This window comes from Colius striatus, chromosome 5 (assembly GCF_028858725.1).
Source record: "Colius striatus isolate bColStr4 chromosome 5, bColStr4.1.hap1, whole genome shotgun sequence".
NCBI classification, from domain to species: domain Eukaryota; kingdom Metazoa; phylum Chordata; class Aves; order Coliiformes; family Coliidae; genus Colius; species Colius striatus.
The window spans coordinates 4,621,137-4,638,879 of record NC_084763.1 but is presented as its reverse complement, the minus strand read 5'-3'; the positions used below and the strand labels follow the sequence as shown (position 1 = coordinate 4,638,879).

General features: G+C 41.2%; 1 protein-coding gene across 4 annotated transcripts in view; it reads right to left on the bottom strand.

The window, feature by feature from the left end:
- The window catches only part of CLASP2 (cytoplasmic linker associated protein 2), a 135,605-nt gene extending 117,964 nt beyond the window's left edge, over positions 1-17,641 (bottom strand). For all 4 annotated transcript variants that reach the window (XM_061996435.1, XM_061996433.1, XM_061996432.1 and 1 more), the window contains exons 1-2: positions 16,646-17,641; positions 4,249-4,327 (exon numbers count right to left, since the gene is read on the bottom strand). In XM_061996435.1, coding sequence (XP_061852419.1) covers positions 4,249-4,327; positions 16,646-16,840 — 274 coding nt within the window. In that variant the 5' untranslated portion in view covers positions 16,841-17,641. The remainder of the gene's footprint in view (positions 1-4,248; positions 4,328-16,645) is intronic.
- Between the last annotated feature and the right edge of the window lie 102 nt (positions 17,642-17,743).

Here is a 17,743-nt window from a genome sequence, read left to right as displayed (position 1 = left end):
GTTCTCTTTTCTTTCTGATATATTATCTTTTAATAATTAATGCCATCACCTGGGAAGAGAGATTGTGACAGGGTAATTATGTGCTCTTATCTAATCTCTTTTAATCACAGAACAAGCAGTAGTTTTAAATACTGAAAGATATAACACTCAAACACTCCTTAATCTGCTTCACTTTTTTTCAGTATATAGTCTTAGGAACTAACTCCCTGATAGTTACTGCTTGCAAAGTACTTCAAAGCATCTTCACTGAAAGCACTAAGATGAAGATTCCAAATTTGCATGTCGAGGTTCCCAAAACAATGATGCCAGCTGCAGAGTGTGCAATGTGCTTAATCATAGAAGGATAACACCTTGAAGAAAGTTACTGCATCATGAGACTGTTGCCTAGGAAACTGAATTAAGTCTCTTATCAGGCATTAGACTTCAATACAAAGATCACTAACGTGATCTTCAGAGTATCAAAAAGCATCTGTCCTGCAACTATTGTGTTCCTTTTGACCAAGTCTAATTTATAGCATATATGTAAGGCTGCAAAGATGGAAATAATAATGAAGCATTCATGTCTTTTACTTAGCAAAAAAACCCCATAATACTCATGGAAATTAATATCCATTCACATCACTTGTTTTTCTATGCAGTTCAAGAAATTTACCCCCATCATGACTTAACAGGAAATTAAATGGGGGGTGGGGGGAGAGCAGTTTAGGAGTTATTTTGTCATGTTATAGCTGGGTAATATGCCATTATACTTCCACCATGAATGAAAACACACAACCACAAGCACCAGTAACAGGCTGGGGACTGAACTGCTGGAGAGCAGCTCTGCAGAGAGAGATCTGGGAGTGCTGGCTCATAATAAACTGACCATGAGCCAGCAATGTGCCCTCGTGGCCAAGAAGGCCAATGGCAGCCTGGGGTGCATCAAGTAGAGTGTGGCCAGCAAGTTGAGGGAGGTTCTGCTCCCCCTCTATTCAGCCCTGGTGAGGCCTCATCTGGAGCCCAGTGTCCAGTTCTGGGCTTCCCATCTCCAAAGGGACAGGGAAGTGCTGGAGAGAGGTCAGTGCAGGGCCACCAAGATGATAAGGGGACCGGAGCATTTTCCGTACGAGGAAAGGCTGTGGGACCTGGGGCTGTTTAGTCTTGTTGAGACTCGGGGGGGGATCTCAATAGTTACAAATATCTCAATGGTGGATATCAGGAGGATGGGGAATCACTCCTTTCTTTTGTATCTATCAATAGGCCAAGAGGAAATGGGAAGAAGCTGGAACACAGAAAGTTCCATTTAAACATAACGAAAAAACCGATTTCCCCGTTGAGGTGAGGGAGTCCTGGCACAGGCTGCCCAGGGAGGGTATAGAGGCTCTTTCCTTGGAGGTCTTCAAGACCCACCTGGACATGTTCCTATGTGACTTGATCTAGGTGGGACCTGCTTTAGCAGGGGGGTTGGATTAGATAATCTCTAAAGGTCCCTTCCAACCCCTACCATTCTATGATTCTATGATCTCAGGTTCATCAAAATGTAATGCTTTTTAGTCAAGACTAAAATACACTAAAAGTTCAAGTATTTTATGACAAAATATATCTATAAAAGTGAAACTTCACCTAGAAAATAGGATTCGTATTTTAAATAGGCAGAAAGCAGTAGGTAGGTATTTTCCTTCCTTCACTCTATCCATGGTGCAATCCTCACCTTGGGTGATAATGAATGTACCTACAATAACTTACTGCAATAAAGGAAAAGTTAATTATATTTTGATTATTTTGAAGTAATATTTTAATAGTCTGGAAAAGCTCTATTGTCTTCAAAAAACAATATACTCACATTTCTTTGATCAAAACAGAATAAAGTAAATGCCTGCCATATAAAATACTACTAAAAGTTCCAATGGAGCTATGAGAAAGTTGTCTCCTAGTTCAAGTAGGTGAAAGGGGAAAACAATAAAGACTATGGAACCATTTGTGTACAAGAAACAATTAGACTGAGACTGTGGGCCAGGGCAAAGGGAAGGACAGCAGAAAGGCATGGAAGAAATCTATAAAATGAAGACTGGCAGTCAAGAAGAAATGATGCCTCACACCTAACACAAGATCTAGAAAACATCAAGTTACCAGGTAGTGAGTCAAAATTAGTGTTTTGCTTAATTGAGCATTACTACAGAACACTGTAGAAGCCAAAGGTATATGTAAGTTCAAAAACTAACCAAGATAAAGTTGTAGGAAAACAAGGTGATGAGAGACACTGGAGATATTATCTGCCTCAGCTGGCCCTAAATTGAAAGGCCACTGACATCTCCAACATCATTCTGAAGGAGCTGTCACTGCGTGTTTGTCATATCCTTTTTTTCTTCTCTGGCATCTACAAACAGATCACTGCCAGACACCCATCTTCAGTGTGATTTACTGGAGTCATTGTCTGATTACGTCAGAAGCCAAATCTGCGGAGTCAACAGAACCACGTTCTGTTAAGTTTTGTTGAAGGAAGCAGTTTTCTTGCTCACCAGTGTGCTTCTAATTACTCTCAAACTCCAGACTATCCACACTCCCAGACATTTACAATAAAGTTTTTGTATTACTGCTTCACTGATAAAACCTGAAAGTGATCCAAATCTTGTTACAGCACTTGGAGAGCCGGCTACCAACTGAAGATAATTTTAACTGTAAAGCATTCTTCTAAAAAGTCATCTAAAATAAAGACTGGTTTCTGCCTTTACTGAGACTAACATTTCAGTGTCTGTTGAGCTTTTATCTAAGCTAGTCATGGACAAGAGAGACCTGCATATTCAGAATAATGCACCTCAAGGTCTTGATTTTGGAGACGTTCACAAGACCAATTTCAGCTGAAGGCACTACCACTTAGCTTTTCTAACAAGTACTGATGCAACACACAGCTTCAGATGTATACTGATATTACACATGCATCATGGTCACCCAGTGCCAGTAGTCTTTCTTTTTAAGACATAAGTGCTACTAAGTACTGAGATGCAAGTCTTCTGTTTGCTTAGATCTCAAACTCATCCATTACCAAGAAAAGTGTTTTCCAACTCTTCTCAAACATTTCATACCTAAACCCCCAAAACCAGAAAACATTTTAAAAATCTTTCCAACCTTTAATAAAGTTACTGTAATTATAAGTTCTGCACACCACTAAAATGTAAAATAAAGCAGAGTAAAAGGCTGAAGACTAGCACTGTTTATAGCTACAAATAGAGACTATTCAGAAATCAGTATTCTGCAAAGCACAATACGCCTCCAGTTCTCTTACACAGCTCCAATACAAAACTAACCAGCCAAAGAAAAACCCTCCCACAACAAAATAGGTTTACATTCTGCAGCACTCTACTACAGTAGTTCTACAGCATCCTGAAATATGCTTCCAATCAATTCAGTTAATAACATAGTAAACTACACTTGCTACTTGTAAAGCTGCAAGTTTCGACAATTAACTCTTAAATACAAACGTAAACATATAAAGGAGAGGAAGCTTAGGATGGCTGGGGATGTGGGAACAAAATGTAAGATAATTCACACAAATCTGAGAAAAGGACAGTAAGCTAGAAACTTCTGTTAAAAACAGCCAGTGATGTAACACCAAAATTAATGCCCTAGTACCACTGTCTCTTTTCAAGGACAGCAGCAAAATGAGCTGAACAGTGCAGTTTCCTCCTAATGTCCCAGAGCAGCTGTTTCACATTCAGGCACACATAGATCCATTAACTTGAAATTAATTTGAGTAAATATTTCACCTAAGAATAACAGATAATACTTCTTTTCATCCCATAAAAAGTCAGACTACTAAAAGCTACAGTCCGCTTATCTAACGGGAGATGGACCACGTAGTCCTCTGAGACCCCAGGCTTCAGAGGCATAAGGCTGTAATTAACATCAACTGCAAATAAAACCTTCTACCTTTAACATAGTTGAAACACTGATGTTCTGATGCCATTTTTATCTTACCGGTCTCAGGGACTGGTAAGCAACTATACAGCAGGAAAATAACTACTGAAAAAGATTCCTAGAAGCTTTAAATACATCCCACCTCCCTAGAAATCAGTGACTGCATGACAAATTAATATCTACCAGTCAATATCCAATTATTTCAATTCCAACAGCAGTAAGATGCATATAATTACAATTAGATCAGAAAGCTTTCAGTATTTTCCACTTCAGTTGCTAAGGGAGGGGTAGAGAAAAAAACCCACCACCTCTTACTTTCTGGTCTTAAGAAAAATAAAGCTAGATTTCACTTACCAGTTCCTATATAGGATTTAAAGCGTCCTGATAGTCTGTCAACAAAGGCACCTAGAACATCTAATCCCAGTAATGCCACCTGTTGAAACAAAAGCATTAGATATACAAAACATCACTAAAGAATTCTTTAGAATGTCTTCTAAATAAATTAGACATATACATGCTGACAGATTGTATCTAAACCTAAAGTTCCAATCAGAAAGCTGATCATCTCTTGAAAGCTTTCATTCAAAGTTATCAAAATATGTTTGTCATAGATCAAGCATATTTACATACACCTGAGCAGTTCAGATTTTTCAATACTTGTCTTAAAACAGAAGGAAAGCAAATATTAAAAGTACAATGGCTTAGTATTTTCAACCACAAATCATTAAAATTAAGATGATTAATTACAATGATTAAGGGTTTGGAAGCTCCTTCTCTCTGGATCATATTTTAGTACTGTGGTACTGTCCCTCATCCTCTTTAAGAGAGGACTCTAGAGGTCTAACTCCGAATACCAACATTCTTTTGGAACAGATATCATTAAGGCTATAGGCTCTTCCTCCTCTGCTAGATTCCTAAAGTGCATAAGGAAAAAACCAGAATGCCTCGCCAATAAAAACTGAAGAGAAAAATAAGGGGGAGAGGGCAGTTAAGAGACTCTGAAAAAGTAACTTACAATGCTACACAAACTAAGCCCCCAAACAGAAGTACTAATACAGACTGGGAGAAGAAAAACAAACAACAAAACATGGTTTAAACAGATTCCCAGATGCTAAGAGCTTACTTCAATCTGGCTACTTAGCTCATCCACTAAGGTCATTACATTGTTTTTCAAACTCCCAAAAGAAAGCAAATGCGAGAAGCTAATACTGTCTTCCCTAGCTCTTCAGACCACACCATTTGTCCACCTGCTTGTTAAGCTAGGGGAGTTTTACTTATCTATTTATTTCTGTTAAGAAAGACATAAAATCAAGACATAAAAGGAAGTTTAAATTTGTGAGGACTGTGAGAAAGTTCCCAGCTATGAATGGACTATATCCACTAACAGATAAACACACAAACAGAAATGATCAGCTTAATTCTTTTAACAAGCCAGGCCACTTTTTTTTTCCCCCTGAGCTATCCTGCATGTTGTTCCATAACTTGATTCTTCATTTCCTATAACAGTTCACTATGAACACCACAACCTGCATTTTTTGCCTTGTAGTTACCTCAATTTGCTACCCATGAAGTTGTCAGTAACAAAGGAAGGACCTCCTGAGGCTTGGGCATTTTTAAGAGGTTTTTCCTCCTCTTTAGTCTGTATTATGACATGTACTGCAAAATTTTTCCCCAGGAAGACGTGAGCAGAATTACTGTACTCTATTAGCTATTACTTTCATAAAACTTGGAACCACATTTTCTTGGACAACTCCATTTCCTGAAGATCCTTATCTGTCACAATTGTCCACGTTAGACAAGAAGCCAAAAATATTTGTCTGGAGATGCATGATATACATGGCCCACACACACAGCACCACGTGAGCCTTGTTTCCACAAGAAACTAAACAAATAAGTTCCCCACAAAATCTAGATCTCAAACAACCACATAATTAAGCAGATTTTAATAAATTCAGTATTAGTACGACAGATCTCCTTTTAAACTGGAGGCAAAAAGTACTTAAGTCCAAGTTAATAAAAATTACTTGGCAATGTACACAACTTTATTACACAAAAAACCAGAGAACAGCAAATAGAAGTGCATGGCATCACCACCTTAAATTACTGTATTGCCAACAAGTCACTGCATCTATGGCTTAGGATGGGAAAACAAAACTGTAACTGAAAACTTAGACAAAAAAGGTCAGCTTTTATGCTAATGTCAAGGCTTCCCAGAAGCTCCTTCCTTTAATGTTCTTTTCCAGATTGCCAAACTACATGATACCCAAGACAAAATTCCAGATTGAAAAGTGATGTTTGAAAGACAGGAATTCATTCTGAATATAAGCTGTTTTCCTAAGCTTCTGCCCCCTGACTACCAGCCCCACCTTGAAGTTGTCTTCCAGTGATAACTTCTAAGACATTTTTTCCAAGCAAGTACTTCGGGGTCTATTAATGCACAAGTTGCATGTTTTCCTTCTGTGAAGGTACTTCCAGAGAGTTTCTCTCTTCTCTGCATACTGGATTATCTTTCTGAAATGTCTCATGAAGACTCCTACCATTCTAAACAGCAGTCACTCATAGAATTTAAGAAGTCAAGTAACTCATGGCTGGTTTTCAATACAGATCTATTCAACATCCCAAAGAAGAGTTCTGAGTAAGATGGAGAGTATTTCTTAATTCCTCTAGTGCCTTGCAACTAGGGTTTGGAAGGGATCTTGCCTTTTTTTTAATTGGTCAGTTTGGTTTTGGTTGGGGTCATGGCCAGGGATTGTTTGATTTTAAAGCCTCACCCCAGTAAAAACTATGGCCAGATGCACTATTTGAACCCTTGACCTAAGGGTCATAGGCATGCTGACTACCAGAGAAACAGCTATTCATCCTACCATGACTGTTACTGCCAACAAGGAACCAGATTCCTTGTATTTAATTTGTGTAAAAGGATTTTATTTTGGTCAAGAGCACCCACTAAGAAAATGACTGCATATTCCATACTTTTGTATCACTCACTGTGAATGGGTGAAGGTTAATCACCTCTTACAAGTCACATTTATCTTCATTAACCATTCAAGTACTTGTCGATATGGTGCTGGCTCTTTTTATCTTTCAAAGACCTGTTTAAAGAATGTTATAAGGGTTCTACTTCAATAATTAACGTACAAAAGCCACTACAGTAAATACTATTAAGTCAAAAATTCTGATGAATAATTGTGTCTAGTCACACCCTTATTGCATGAAAATATATAGTTCAGACTGCATGGGATCAAATAGAGCTTTCCTGAGTCACAGAAAGATACAAGACTAAACCTGGCCTGAAGAAATGCAAAAGTAACAAAACACAGCTGTGAAATTCTCATCTCTGACAGCTACTAAACAATAACCTTTACAGGTAAAAGGTAAGGGAACAGGTTACTACAATCTTAAAGGAGCAATCTTCTATCTACAATATGATGGTTATTCTTTAGCTCGAAGTCCTCTACGATCTTGCAGCTTCAAAAAGATAACAGGTATGTCATGATATGTACAAACTAACAAAGTATGATGTGACCTCAGGAAAGAAATTATGGGAAACTGCTCTAAATTGGCCCAAACTGGCTCTCATTTCACATTTCAAAACATGTCAGCTGAAGCATACCACTATAGAGTATACCGAAAAAACTACCTCTCACTGTTTTTGTAAATTGCTCTTAACACGCCTCTGCTTTGACACATAATGTTCTGAGTTTCAGCATCTCCTGGTAGGCATCATCTATGCAGTATTCAAGCAGCCCTTTGGAAGGAGTCCTCAACAACTGATGTGAAATCACATGAGCAGCAGCCAACCAAAAAATTTAAGGCAAAAAATAAATAAAACACAAGTTGAGGCAGAACTGATCGGCAAGATAAAGGTTGCAAGCTCTCAGTCACTATGTAGGACCATGTACCAAGGCAGGCTCTCTGCTATCAATAGAAAAACTTCTCACTAGCATCCTTGCTCAACCAGCTTCAATGATTGATGTATTTCTTTTGGGATCAAAATACTGGGTCTGTTTCTTCCTCTGCATTTATTGAGCCTTTTGCCTGCTGCCTAGAAAGAGCTTTTGTTTGCTGAAAGTGATTCATCAGCTCACTATTGTTTGATGCATTTAAATATTGCTTTTGAGATTCACAATGGAAAAGAAATTGAGGCTTATTTGAACTGGAGTTGAGCTGCTCTTTCACAAGCCAAGGTTCAGGACCATCCATGATTTCTCATATCACAGCAAAACCACCGAGCCAACTGAAAAATATTTTATCTGCTTTGGAAAGAACCAGACTTTTTATTGAAATCGATATGTTCTAATGAAAATATGATTATGAACTGAGCCACTGATTAGGAATTGAGCCTATTTCTTGCTCTGTGGCTTGTTCCTCCTACATACTTTCTGCCATCACTCTTTCGTGAGCAACTTCTGAGCAGTTAACTTTCTCCTAGGAAAAGAAATACTCTTCTTCAAACTATAGCTCTTTAACCAAGCATGCTTACTAGCATTCTTGCCATGATTCTGTAATTCCCCAGCCCTGTGCATAACATCTACAGGCAGGATGCTGCCATGAAACCATCTCTAGTTACGTAAGTTGTCAAATGACCTTAACATGAATGCCCTTGGATTTGGTCATAGGATCTCTGACACGTATATGAAAACATTGATTCTCCAGATCACAGCCTGCAAACTAGAAAGAGAATCTAATGGGGGATTACAGAGGTCACTACCCGGAACTCCAAAAGAATGAACTTAAAGCATGGACTTCCTGTCACCATGGGGATTGCTGTGGTATCACTAAATACCAGCTGACAAACACAAACCAGCACGCCAAACAACTACGCCCTGTAAGAACAAGCATTGTTCCAGTGCCGCAGTGATGGAAAAAGACACAGGCAAGGACATCATCACATATTTTTCTTAAGTACTGTCAGCCCAGCCCAAAGATGTACTTTCTCAATTCTCTGATCATCACAAGCACTTTGCAGGTACCTGAACATGAAACTAAAACACATATGTGGGTGCAGTGTCCTCTGCTTCACTTCTTAAAGCTTCCTACTTCTCTTCATCTCCTTGAATACACCTTTGTTCTATTTCACGAGATACTCCATCACTTCGTGCTCTCTTCAGTGTTTCTCACCCCAATTCTCTCTACATCACCCACTTGGCTGAATGTAGTAATATTCCACTCCCTCCCTTAACCCAAAAGCTTTCACAGATACCAAAACTTGCTCCCAGTTCCAAAAGACAGAAGGAAGCTTCCACTTTCCTGGATCATTTCTTCAACCCAGGTGTTTCTTCAGTCCCAGCCAAGTCACGTTCAGACTTCAGTCTCTCATGTATAAGAAAATGCATTGTTGCAATCCTCCCACTCAGCATCAGTTGGGCAGCTGCCTCTGCTGACAGCAGCCAAATTCACAGTCCTGGCTGCTGAAGCTACCACACACGTCATCTAAACTTCAGATATATTAGTTGAGAACACATTATTTCCATTCTGTTGCTCCTTTAATCTCTAAGGATACAAACAACACACAACACAAATGTGTACAATCTTTAATTTTTGTTTATTTTTAAAAGGTCTATCACATCACGTGGTAAGCAGAGAGGGAGTAATCTAACATTCTTCAAGCTCAACAATTTGAGTCACAAGTTTCTCAGCAAATGGAGAGCCTCCTCTATCTAAAAATGCAAGTCTGCTGACTTCAAAGCAATGTTTTACAATTATAATTTGGAGTACAGCTAAGATTCTCGTGACAGTATCAAAACCTTTGCTACTGTTAAAACTACACATAAGCTGCAACCCTCACTTCTCTCAAAAGGGGTACAGGCTACCAAGCTTCTTACAATATTCCTTTATAATCCTTCTGTGATGGCCAACTACAAATCATTTCAGCATCACAGTGCAAGTAACCACACTACCAGAGGTTTACTAAATGAATCAGTCATGTTTATCTAGAGACTGAGAAGTGTAGTCCAGCACTGGAAAGGCTTGGTTTCATCAGAGGTCCTTCCCCACAGACATAGATCTGGGAGGTCTTTGTTAGTTTGACCTCTCCTGTATAGCAGCCAAAACAAGCAAGCATGGTGCTGTGATAAAAACTGTGAAGTATATTAAAGAAAAACATACATGTCTGTTCTTCTGCCCTTTCCCCAAGACGGGAACTGGAACATTCCTGCCCGTCCCACATTAAGTAATAAACATTTAATAAATTTGAAGAACACATTAGTGCAACACCAAAATGGTTGTTGGAAAAAGGTTTACAGCCTTCTGTAATTTCATCATCTCCCATCATCTTCTAACTGATGTGAATTCAGATTAAAAGAGCTTTCTCCAGATTTTTCTGTGGATCAGTACTCTAACATGTCTGGTGTACTGCCTCTAGCTTGATTCATTATGGGAATATCTACAGTTTGCTTCATTTGCATATTAAAAGTTCCCTCCTTGACCACTGTCAAAAGATTTTCATAGATACTGTTCCAAGGACAGTAAGCATATAAGAAGTATATGGTACAGCAACACCTGATTTTTTAAAGATATTGTCTTTTTGAGATGGTCTGGCTTAAAGTTTACAGGCTACAGTGGAAACAGTTTGAAGACAAAGCTTCTTTAAAAGCAGGACTCAGTGGGAAGACCATGAGATGTATGGTATTTCTCTTTAGAAGAAGTAATTTTTCAAAAGCTTTTTTTTGCCCCTACCAAGAAAACTGCACTTGAAAGCCCTTCTAAGCATGTTGATGGAGCAAAACAAAGAAGTGCTTTATTTTAGGACTTAGTTCTTCCAAAACAATACCATTATTTTTGTGCCCAAGGTCTCACATTCTTTCTTGTTTCCTCTTATTTCAATAGTATTAAACATAGAGGGATTCCCATTCTCTGCTAGTTAATGACAGCCCCTGCACCAGCTCCTCTACTGTGAGGAGACAAGTAGTCACACAGCCAAATGGCAGCCTACCTTTGGAAACCAGTCCAACACATGAACAAGAGAAAACACCTTCTCAGCCTGATCTCTTCCCTGAGTCACTTCACTGTGCAGCCTTCACAAGCATTAGCACCACAGCCATGAAGGCACAACACACCATCACAACTCACCAGCCAAGGAAAGAATCTGCTTAAATCAGCAACACACATGTTGAACTACATACAGCTCACGTGCCTTGGTTGTGGTGAATTCTGTTCCAAAGTATGAACCTCTAGTGCGCTCCACAGCGCTTGGAAAGGGGCTCTACTCACACCCAAATCAACCCAACTGCAAGCTAAAGGGATGGCCCCGTTCTCACTCTTGCAGGCATATTTCGTCTGATGAGCTTAAGTCTTCTGTAGCATCAGTCCAATCAGCTTGTTGAACACAGGAAAATGAATTCAACATCAATGAAAAGGTAACTGGTGCTTGAACCAGATGACCTCTGAAGGTCCCTTCCAACCTCTACCATTCTATGAATTACCTCAAGAACGACAGTGAGGATGCCTCATCACAGGAGAAGCAGAGGTGCTATTTCAACAAGGACTACAGTTAGGCTGGATTACACAAACTGAAGCTGCAAAACAATTTGAGAACTGTCAATTCTACCTCTGCAAGAGAGGCCTGAGAGTTTGAGACTATGTATTCCACACCCCTAATTAAAGGCTGAACAAAATTAGTTTTAATTAAACTGAAAGTAATTAAAGCTTCTTGCAAGTTTCCCTTGTCTTTTGGAGGCCTGCTTGACTGACATTCAATAGTTTATGTAACATTCTAGAAACAGAATATAAATAATACATGAAAAAAAAGCGCAATTATTACTCAAGAAAAAAATCACTGAGCTTGAAAACTAAAACTGGATCCATATATGGACAGGTCAAACTACATTCTTGCTACAGTGAAATATGGGAAGTAGCTCCCACATAGCCAAGATGAAACAAACAACTTGAAAGGAACCATGTAATTCAACAGAGGTCAAACACCTCTCCTCCAACAAAGACATTTAAAGTACTACTATTTGCTAACAAAGACTAAGGCAATATCAGGATCTATACAGTAACCAAAATATAAAGGCTGAGGTGGCTCTTTCATTCCATTTTTCTGCCCTGGAACTTACAGTCCTACAACTTAAGCCAGCATATGCTACCCAAAAGGCAAATGTTGCAGTGTGTTCAACTTCAGATCCAAAGCAACCTACACATTTTTTTTCCTCAAGGCTGCTACTTCATCACACGGTGCACATCCTGCATTTGTGCATTCAGTTATTGTTTCTCAAATGCAGGACTTGACATTTTTATTTCTGAAACTTCTCTTTTCAGATCTCGGTATCTTCATTTTGTTCAAATAATTTTAAACTCTAGCTTCCACCTTATACATTTATATGCTGTCAAAATTGCTGTTCCCTTTGCAACGATTTCAGACAAACATCCTAACCACTTGTCCTCGGCATTTGCAAAATTACACTTCGAATATTCTCTTCCTTTCTGGAAACTGAAAGCTCCTCCTGCTGGCCTTTTGTTGAACTGAAGATAAGCCAAAACAAATACTTCCCAGCCAGGGAGGTATTTTAGTAAAGTACCTGTAACGTTGTTACATTTTTCTACCTTTCTGTATTTGGTACGGAGACAAAGCTAAGGAAAAACTCACTCTTCAGGAAGCACAGAACAAAGAAGAATGCCAAGGAATGGCCTAAAAGACAGATTATCTACACTATCAGAAACAGGTAGTCTGAAATCCAATTTTCTCTCTTGCATGGCAAACAGTCTGCTGTTCTGACATAAAACCAGTCATTATTCTTTTCCTACTGCAGCTGAGGAATAAAACAAGCTAAAATACAGAGATAAGAAATCCAAAGATGACTCACAATCACAGACGTTACAAAAACCAGAATTTTAGTCATAGGTTTGTATTACTTCCTACCAGGTGTGATTTGCATCAAGAACAGAAAGCTGCTCAAAACAAAAAAATTATGAGGGTAATTGTTCAGTTTTGGTGGGCTTAAAAAAAAAAAGCCACATGCCAACAGCCAAGAACAGACTCACAGAGCTCTACTTGACAAGTTGCATTTCTCCATCCTGCATCTTTTCAGCTCAAGTTCAAACCAGATCTGCAGATTTGAGTCAGACACAAAACACTTTGAGCTACTGTACAAAGTCAGATAATCTTGTATTTCAAGTGACTATTGAGTACAAGAGAGACATAAAAGATGGCTTAATTAAAACTCATGTACACATAGGTGAACATCCAGGTTAACCCAGTAAGGCCAGCCAACGTCTACTGTTATTGACACCCTCAGAATGGGGAATTAATTTAGTGTTTGAAGTTCACCTGAGAGTCTGACTGCAAGTAGTAGCACTGTTCTCAATACTTCAGAGTTTGAGAACAGCCAGTATCAACAGTAATATCGTCATCCAACTATTATTACTTTGCAACTAACTGAGCTGCTCTTTAAGGATTTAGAACTCACTGTCTTCATCTTTTTTTCCTCCACTATATATCTCACAGCCTTGGGAAAACAAGCATTTTTGAGGGAAAAAAATAAAGAAACACCAAACCAAACCAAACAACCCTAAAACCCAACTCAAATCTCTATATTGGAGGAGAGATGCCAGTCTCAACCAATCTGAAATAAACCAGATCACAATCCCAGGACACTAAATTTCAGTTCAGTGAGCAACTCTCTCATTCTAATGAGATCCAAAATAAAAGCTAAAGTTATGCACATCTTCTGTGTACTCCCTGGGTTTTAAGTCTTTGGAAGCAAATTTATCCCTGACTGCGCAGACATTGTGACTGAAGTTCCCTTAACACAGCAGGAAGGTCAGCCTTTAAAGATGACTCATCCCTCTCTCTCTAGGTCACTCTCCGTGTTCTGCAACCAACTTTCACTAAAACTCCCTGACATTTCAGATGAGTCAACACCTCCTAAATCCCATCTTTTTAATTTACCAGTAATTGCATTTTCTGTTTCCATGAACTAGATGAACTCCTACCTGCTTTCTTAGTTGACAACTGCTATGTTGTTTAGTAAAACACTATAAATGGCTGCAAACTTCCAAAAAGCAAAAGCACTATTTAGATAGCCAAAATCTGAGACAAGTTAATTCAGCCTTGCTGATAAAAAGCCCATATTTGTCTACTGAATCTACTATCCTCCTTTCCCTCACTTCTGATCAAGTCTATCAAATCAGTTCTCGTACTCCTATTCCCTCCAGATCTGTCCCTTCCTGGTTCTGAGACAGAACCAAGGTGGCATTTAATGGAGAGTCTTCTCAGATGCAGCAGAGTTGAGCATAGAGTTCCCAGATCACACATCTTCACTTTCAGTAGTCAGCATAACACACTGCATGCCAGAATCGAGTGTTTACCCCAAAGGAAAGATCCATTACATCCCAGGCAACTTACATCATTTATTCTCTCACGATCCAGACTGGTCACCTACAGTGGAAATAACGCTCCCTCTCAGAACTTCCTCCAGTATTCCCCACTCCTTACTCCAATTCATCTAGCTCAGCAGTCCTGGCCAATAAACCAGTTGCCACACGTTACCGCTGTTCAATTAAACTTCCATGTCAACAAGGAGAAAGTAATTACTTGGGGACTTCCAAGACCTGCAAGACCTTTATCAAGATACAAGAAGAAGGAGACAAGAAAAATCGTCTAACTGCTTGCTCTACATACCCATTCCTCAACAGAGGACAGGTTAACCAACAAGTTGTTAGAAATACAATAATAAAAAAGATGATTATTTTCCTTGAGAAGACAGGTACGCCTGTGGTACTTATTACTTCATGATATCATTCAGGCCTTGAGTTTAACAACAAATTCAAACCTAACAACCCAATGTGTAATACACAACAAACTCAGATCTAACATTTAAACGTGTAACACCTATGCTTGCATGAGTTAAAACACACAAGCAAGATGCAAACCACAGTTCTCCAGAATACTTTTCATTTTTGTTTTCAAGCAGCAAATGCTGGCAGTCACCATCACTGACAGGAAGACTGGACCTGATCGTGAGCAAAACATCCCAGACCTTGTGCTGCTTTAGTTCATGTAAATCATATAAATATGCTTTGAAATAGAAGGCTGTACATACAAAGATCCACAGCAAGTGGACATAGAGAACAGGTAGCAAAAAGATTGCAAATGTCATGCAAGCTGTTCTTAAAACACAATTTCTAATCCTCTCCTCTTGCAGAACTGAGTACTGCAGAGTACTCAGGGGTTCTGCAGTTCTAACAGCCAAGTTCTGTCATGCCAATAGCAAGCAGAACCTCTTGAACTATGAAAAACACAACTTGAAAAGCAAATTTCAAGTACTTATGTCAAATTGTGTAAATTTAAAAGGACAGGAAGGAACTTTTACACCTCCTTGTTGAACTACAGAAGTATCTAGTCTTTAACACAAAAGGGTACTTTTCAAGACCTGTCTAGGTTTCATAGTAAACAGTTATCCCCCAACAACCACCCACCCTCAGATGAGGGATTTTAAGGCCAGTTTCATAGTAAACAGTTATCCCTCAACAACCACTCACCCTCATATGAGGGATTTTAAGACCAAAGAAAAAAAATCTTGTCCAACGTGTTATTTCCTCAAGCTAACCTGACCTTTAACGACAAACGTGCTTCCAAAACAAATAAATCATACGTGCAAATAAAGTTAAGCCACGTTATTTTCAGACCTCAAACCCTGAAGTGATACGCTCAAACGCTGCCAAGTACACAGCGCGGTGAAATCAACGGAGAGGAGGAAAACACACACGGATTTTCGTGAACGTGTTGCCTTTACAAGTTACTTCCACATCTGTCTCGAGTCTAAGAAAGTAGAAAAAAAACCGTCTACAATAACTTCACGCTAAACTGCAGGGCCCCAAAGTGAAAGTTAATCACCTAGCAAAGCAGGACGGCGAGAGGAAGAGGAGGATAGCAGCCCGACACCGCCGCCCGATGGCGAGAGAACCCAGCTGTGCCTGCCGCGCACGGCAAGAAACATGGCAAAAATACGATCCCTAACGCAAACGCGATTGTCCTTGGTAATAAAACCACACGTTGTCAATCGTGTTATCACCTGACCAAGGCTAGAAATATTTACAAATATTCTAAGGGCCGTGTGCAGGAGTAGCATTGGTTTCTCGTTGCTCAGTCTAAAACGCACACAAACACACACAAAAAGCAAAACGTGAGTCATCATTGAGCTGCCATAAAGATACTATAGAACTTCCCACGTACAGGAAACTCACCTAAAGACGATATAAACAACTTTAAACTCACGATGGGAGCTCCGAGTAGCAAATTACTCTTTAAATTCTAGAAAACAAACACGGTGTAGGAGAAACAGGGGTGAAAAAGCGCTCTTTAAGGCCTAAATAATGGCAATGCCACAAAACATTACATCCAAGCGCAGAGACCATCAGATGCGAGGGGCAGTCAAAAAGAGAAAGAAAATAAATCACCACCTATCTTGTTCCAGTATAAAAACCACAACCCGAACATGTGAAAAAGTCGTGTGGGGTTTTTAGTATTAGCCACAAAAACACTTAAAAAGCGTGTCACAAAATTGATAAAAGCAAAACCCCAAAACCCCCCATGGCAGCTTCTTTTAAGACACGGGAATAGAAACAAGAAAACGTTAACCAATCCCTCCCAGAATGTCTGAATTTCCCAGTGTGGGGAGAGGAATAAAAACCAGTATAAAGGTTGTTTTATTTCTGCCCGTATCTGATTAAAAAGTAATGCGGAGCTCCGTACCTCCCTACCATGATGAATCATGGTCTTCCTGCACTAAGCCTCGCCGACGAGCCTTACCTTAAAATTACTAGAGTTGACCCACGCTGTTAATTCGTCGATCACTTTATCGAGGCGTTGCAGGTCCTGCTCCAGATCGGGAGACTTCGTCGGGTCGTTCAGGTATTCCAGCAGCTCCTGGCCGACCTGCATCCTGCGGCCCACGTCCTTCTGCTGCACCTGGTCGCAGAAATAATCCATCCCGGCAGCCTCCATCCTCGGCTGCTGCGGAAAAGTTTCTTCGGAGACGAGCCGAACGCCTTCAGGGTCGGAAGCGCGGCCAGGGCAGGGCGGGCGGCAGCGGGAGGGAAACGCCCGGCGAGGCGGCGAGCCCCGGCAGGGCCGCTGCCCTCATGGAGCCGCTCCTCGCCCTCTCCGCGCCGGCCCCGCGCCCGCCGCCTCCATGCGCACACGGGCCTGCCCGCAAGGTGAAGCCTCAACTAGGAAAGGGAGCCGGGGAGGGGGCAAGCGCGGCGGGCAGGCTGCGGAGGGCTCGTGGGGAGCCGCCTCCTCGGGCTCGGGGCTTTCCAGGCGCCTCCGCGTCGTCTCAGGGGATCCCGGCAGGGCTCTTTAACACCGCTCCTCCCCTTCCCCCGCCGGAGGAAGGGAAATGGGGAGTAAAACAAGCGTTCAACCTCGCCCCGCGGAGCAGAAGGGGCTCGCAGGCACCTCAGCGGAGGCCGAGCAGACGTGGGCTGAGGGGGTCCCGGCGGGAGCAGCCACCGTCGTCGCCTCTGGTTCTGTCCTCCCACCCGCAGGCGCCGAGGAGCGATCGCCCGGGCCGCCTCTCACCGCCGCGGACACCAGCCCATCCTCCAGCGGACGCAGCAGCGGCGGCGAGGCCGGGGTACACCTCTCATGCTCCCGACGCCGCAGCCTCCGGGCCCCTCCTGCTCGCCCGAGAGGCAGCTTCAAAACTTCGCGTCGGCCAGTTCTTAGCGCCGCTCGCTCCCTTTCCCCCGGCGGCCAGATCGGGCGAGCCCCACGACTCTCCTGTTCCGCCGCCCCTTTCCCCGCCCGTCCCGTGGAAGTTGCGTTCCTCCCGCCCCGGCCGGAGCCAGCCACACGGGGCGTGGCGCACGCCGTCCCGAGCCCCGCCCCACGCCGCGTCTCCCCTTC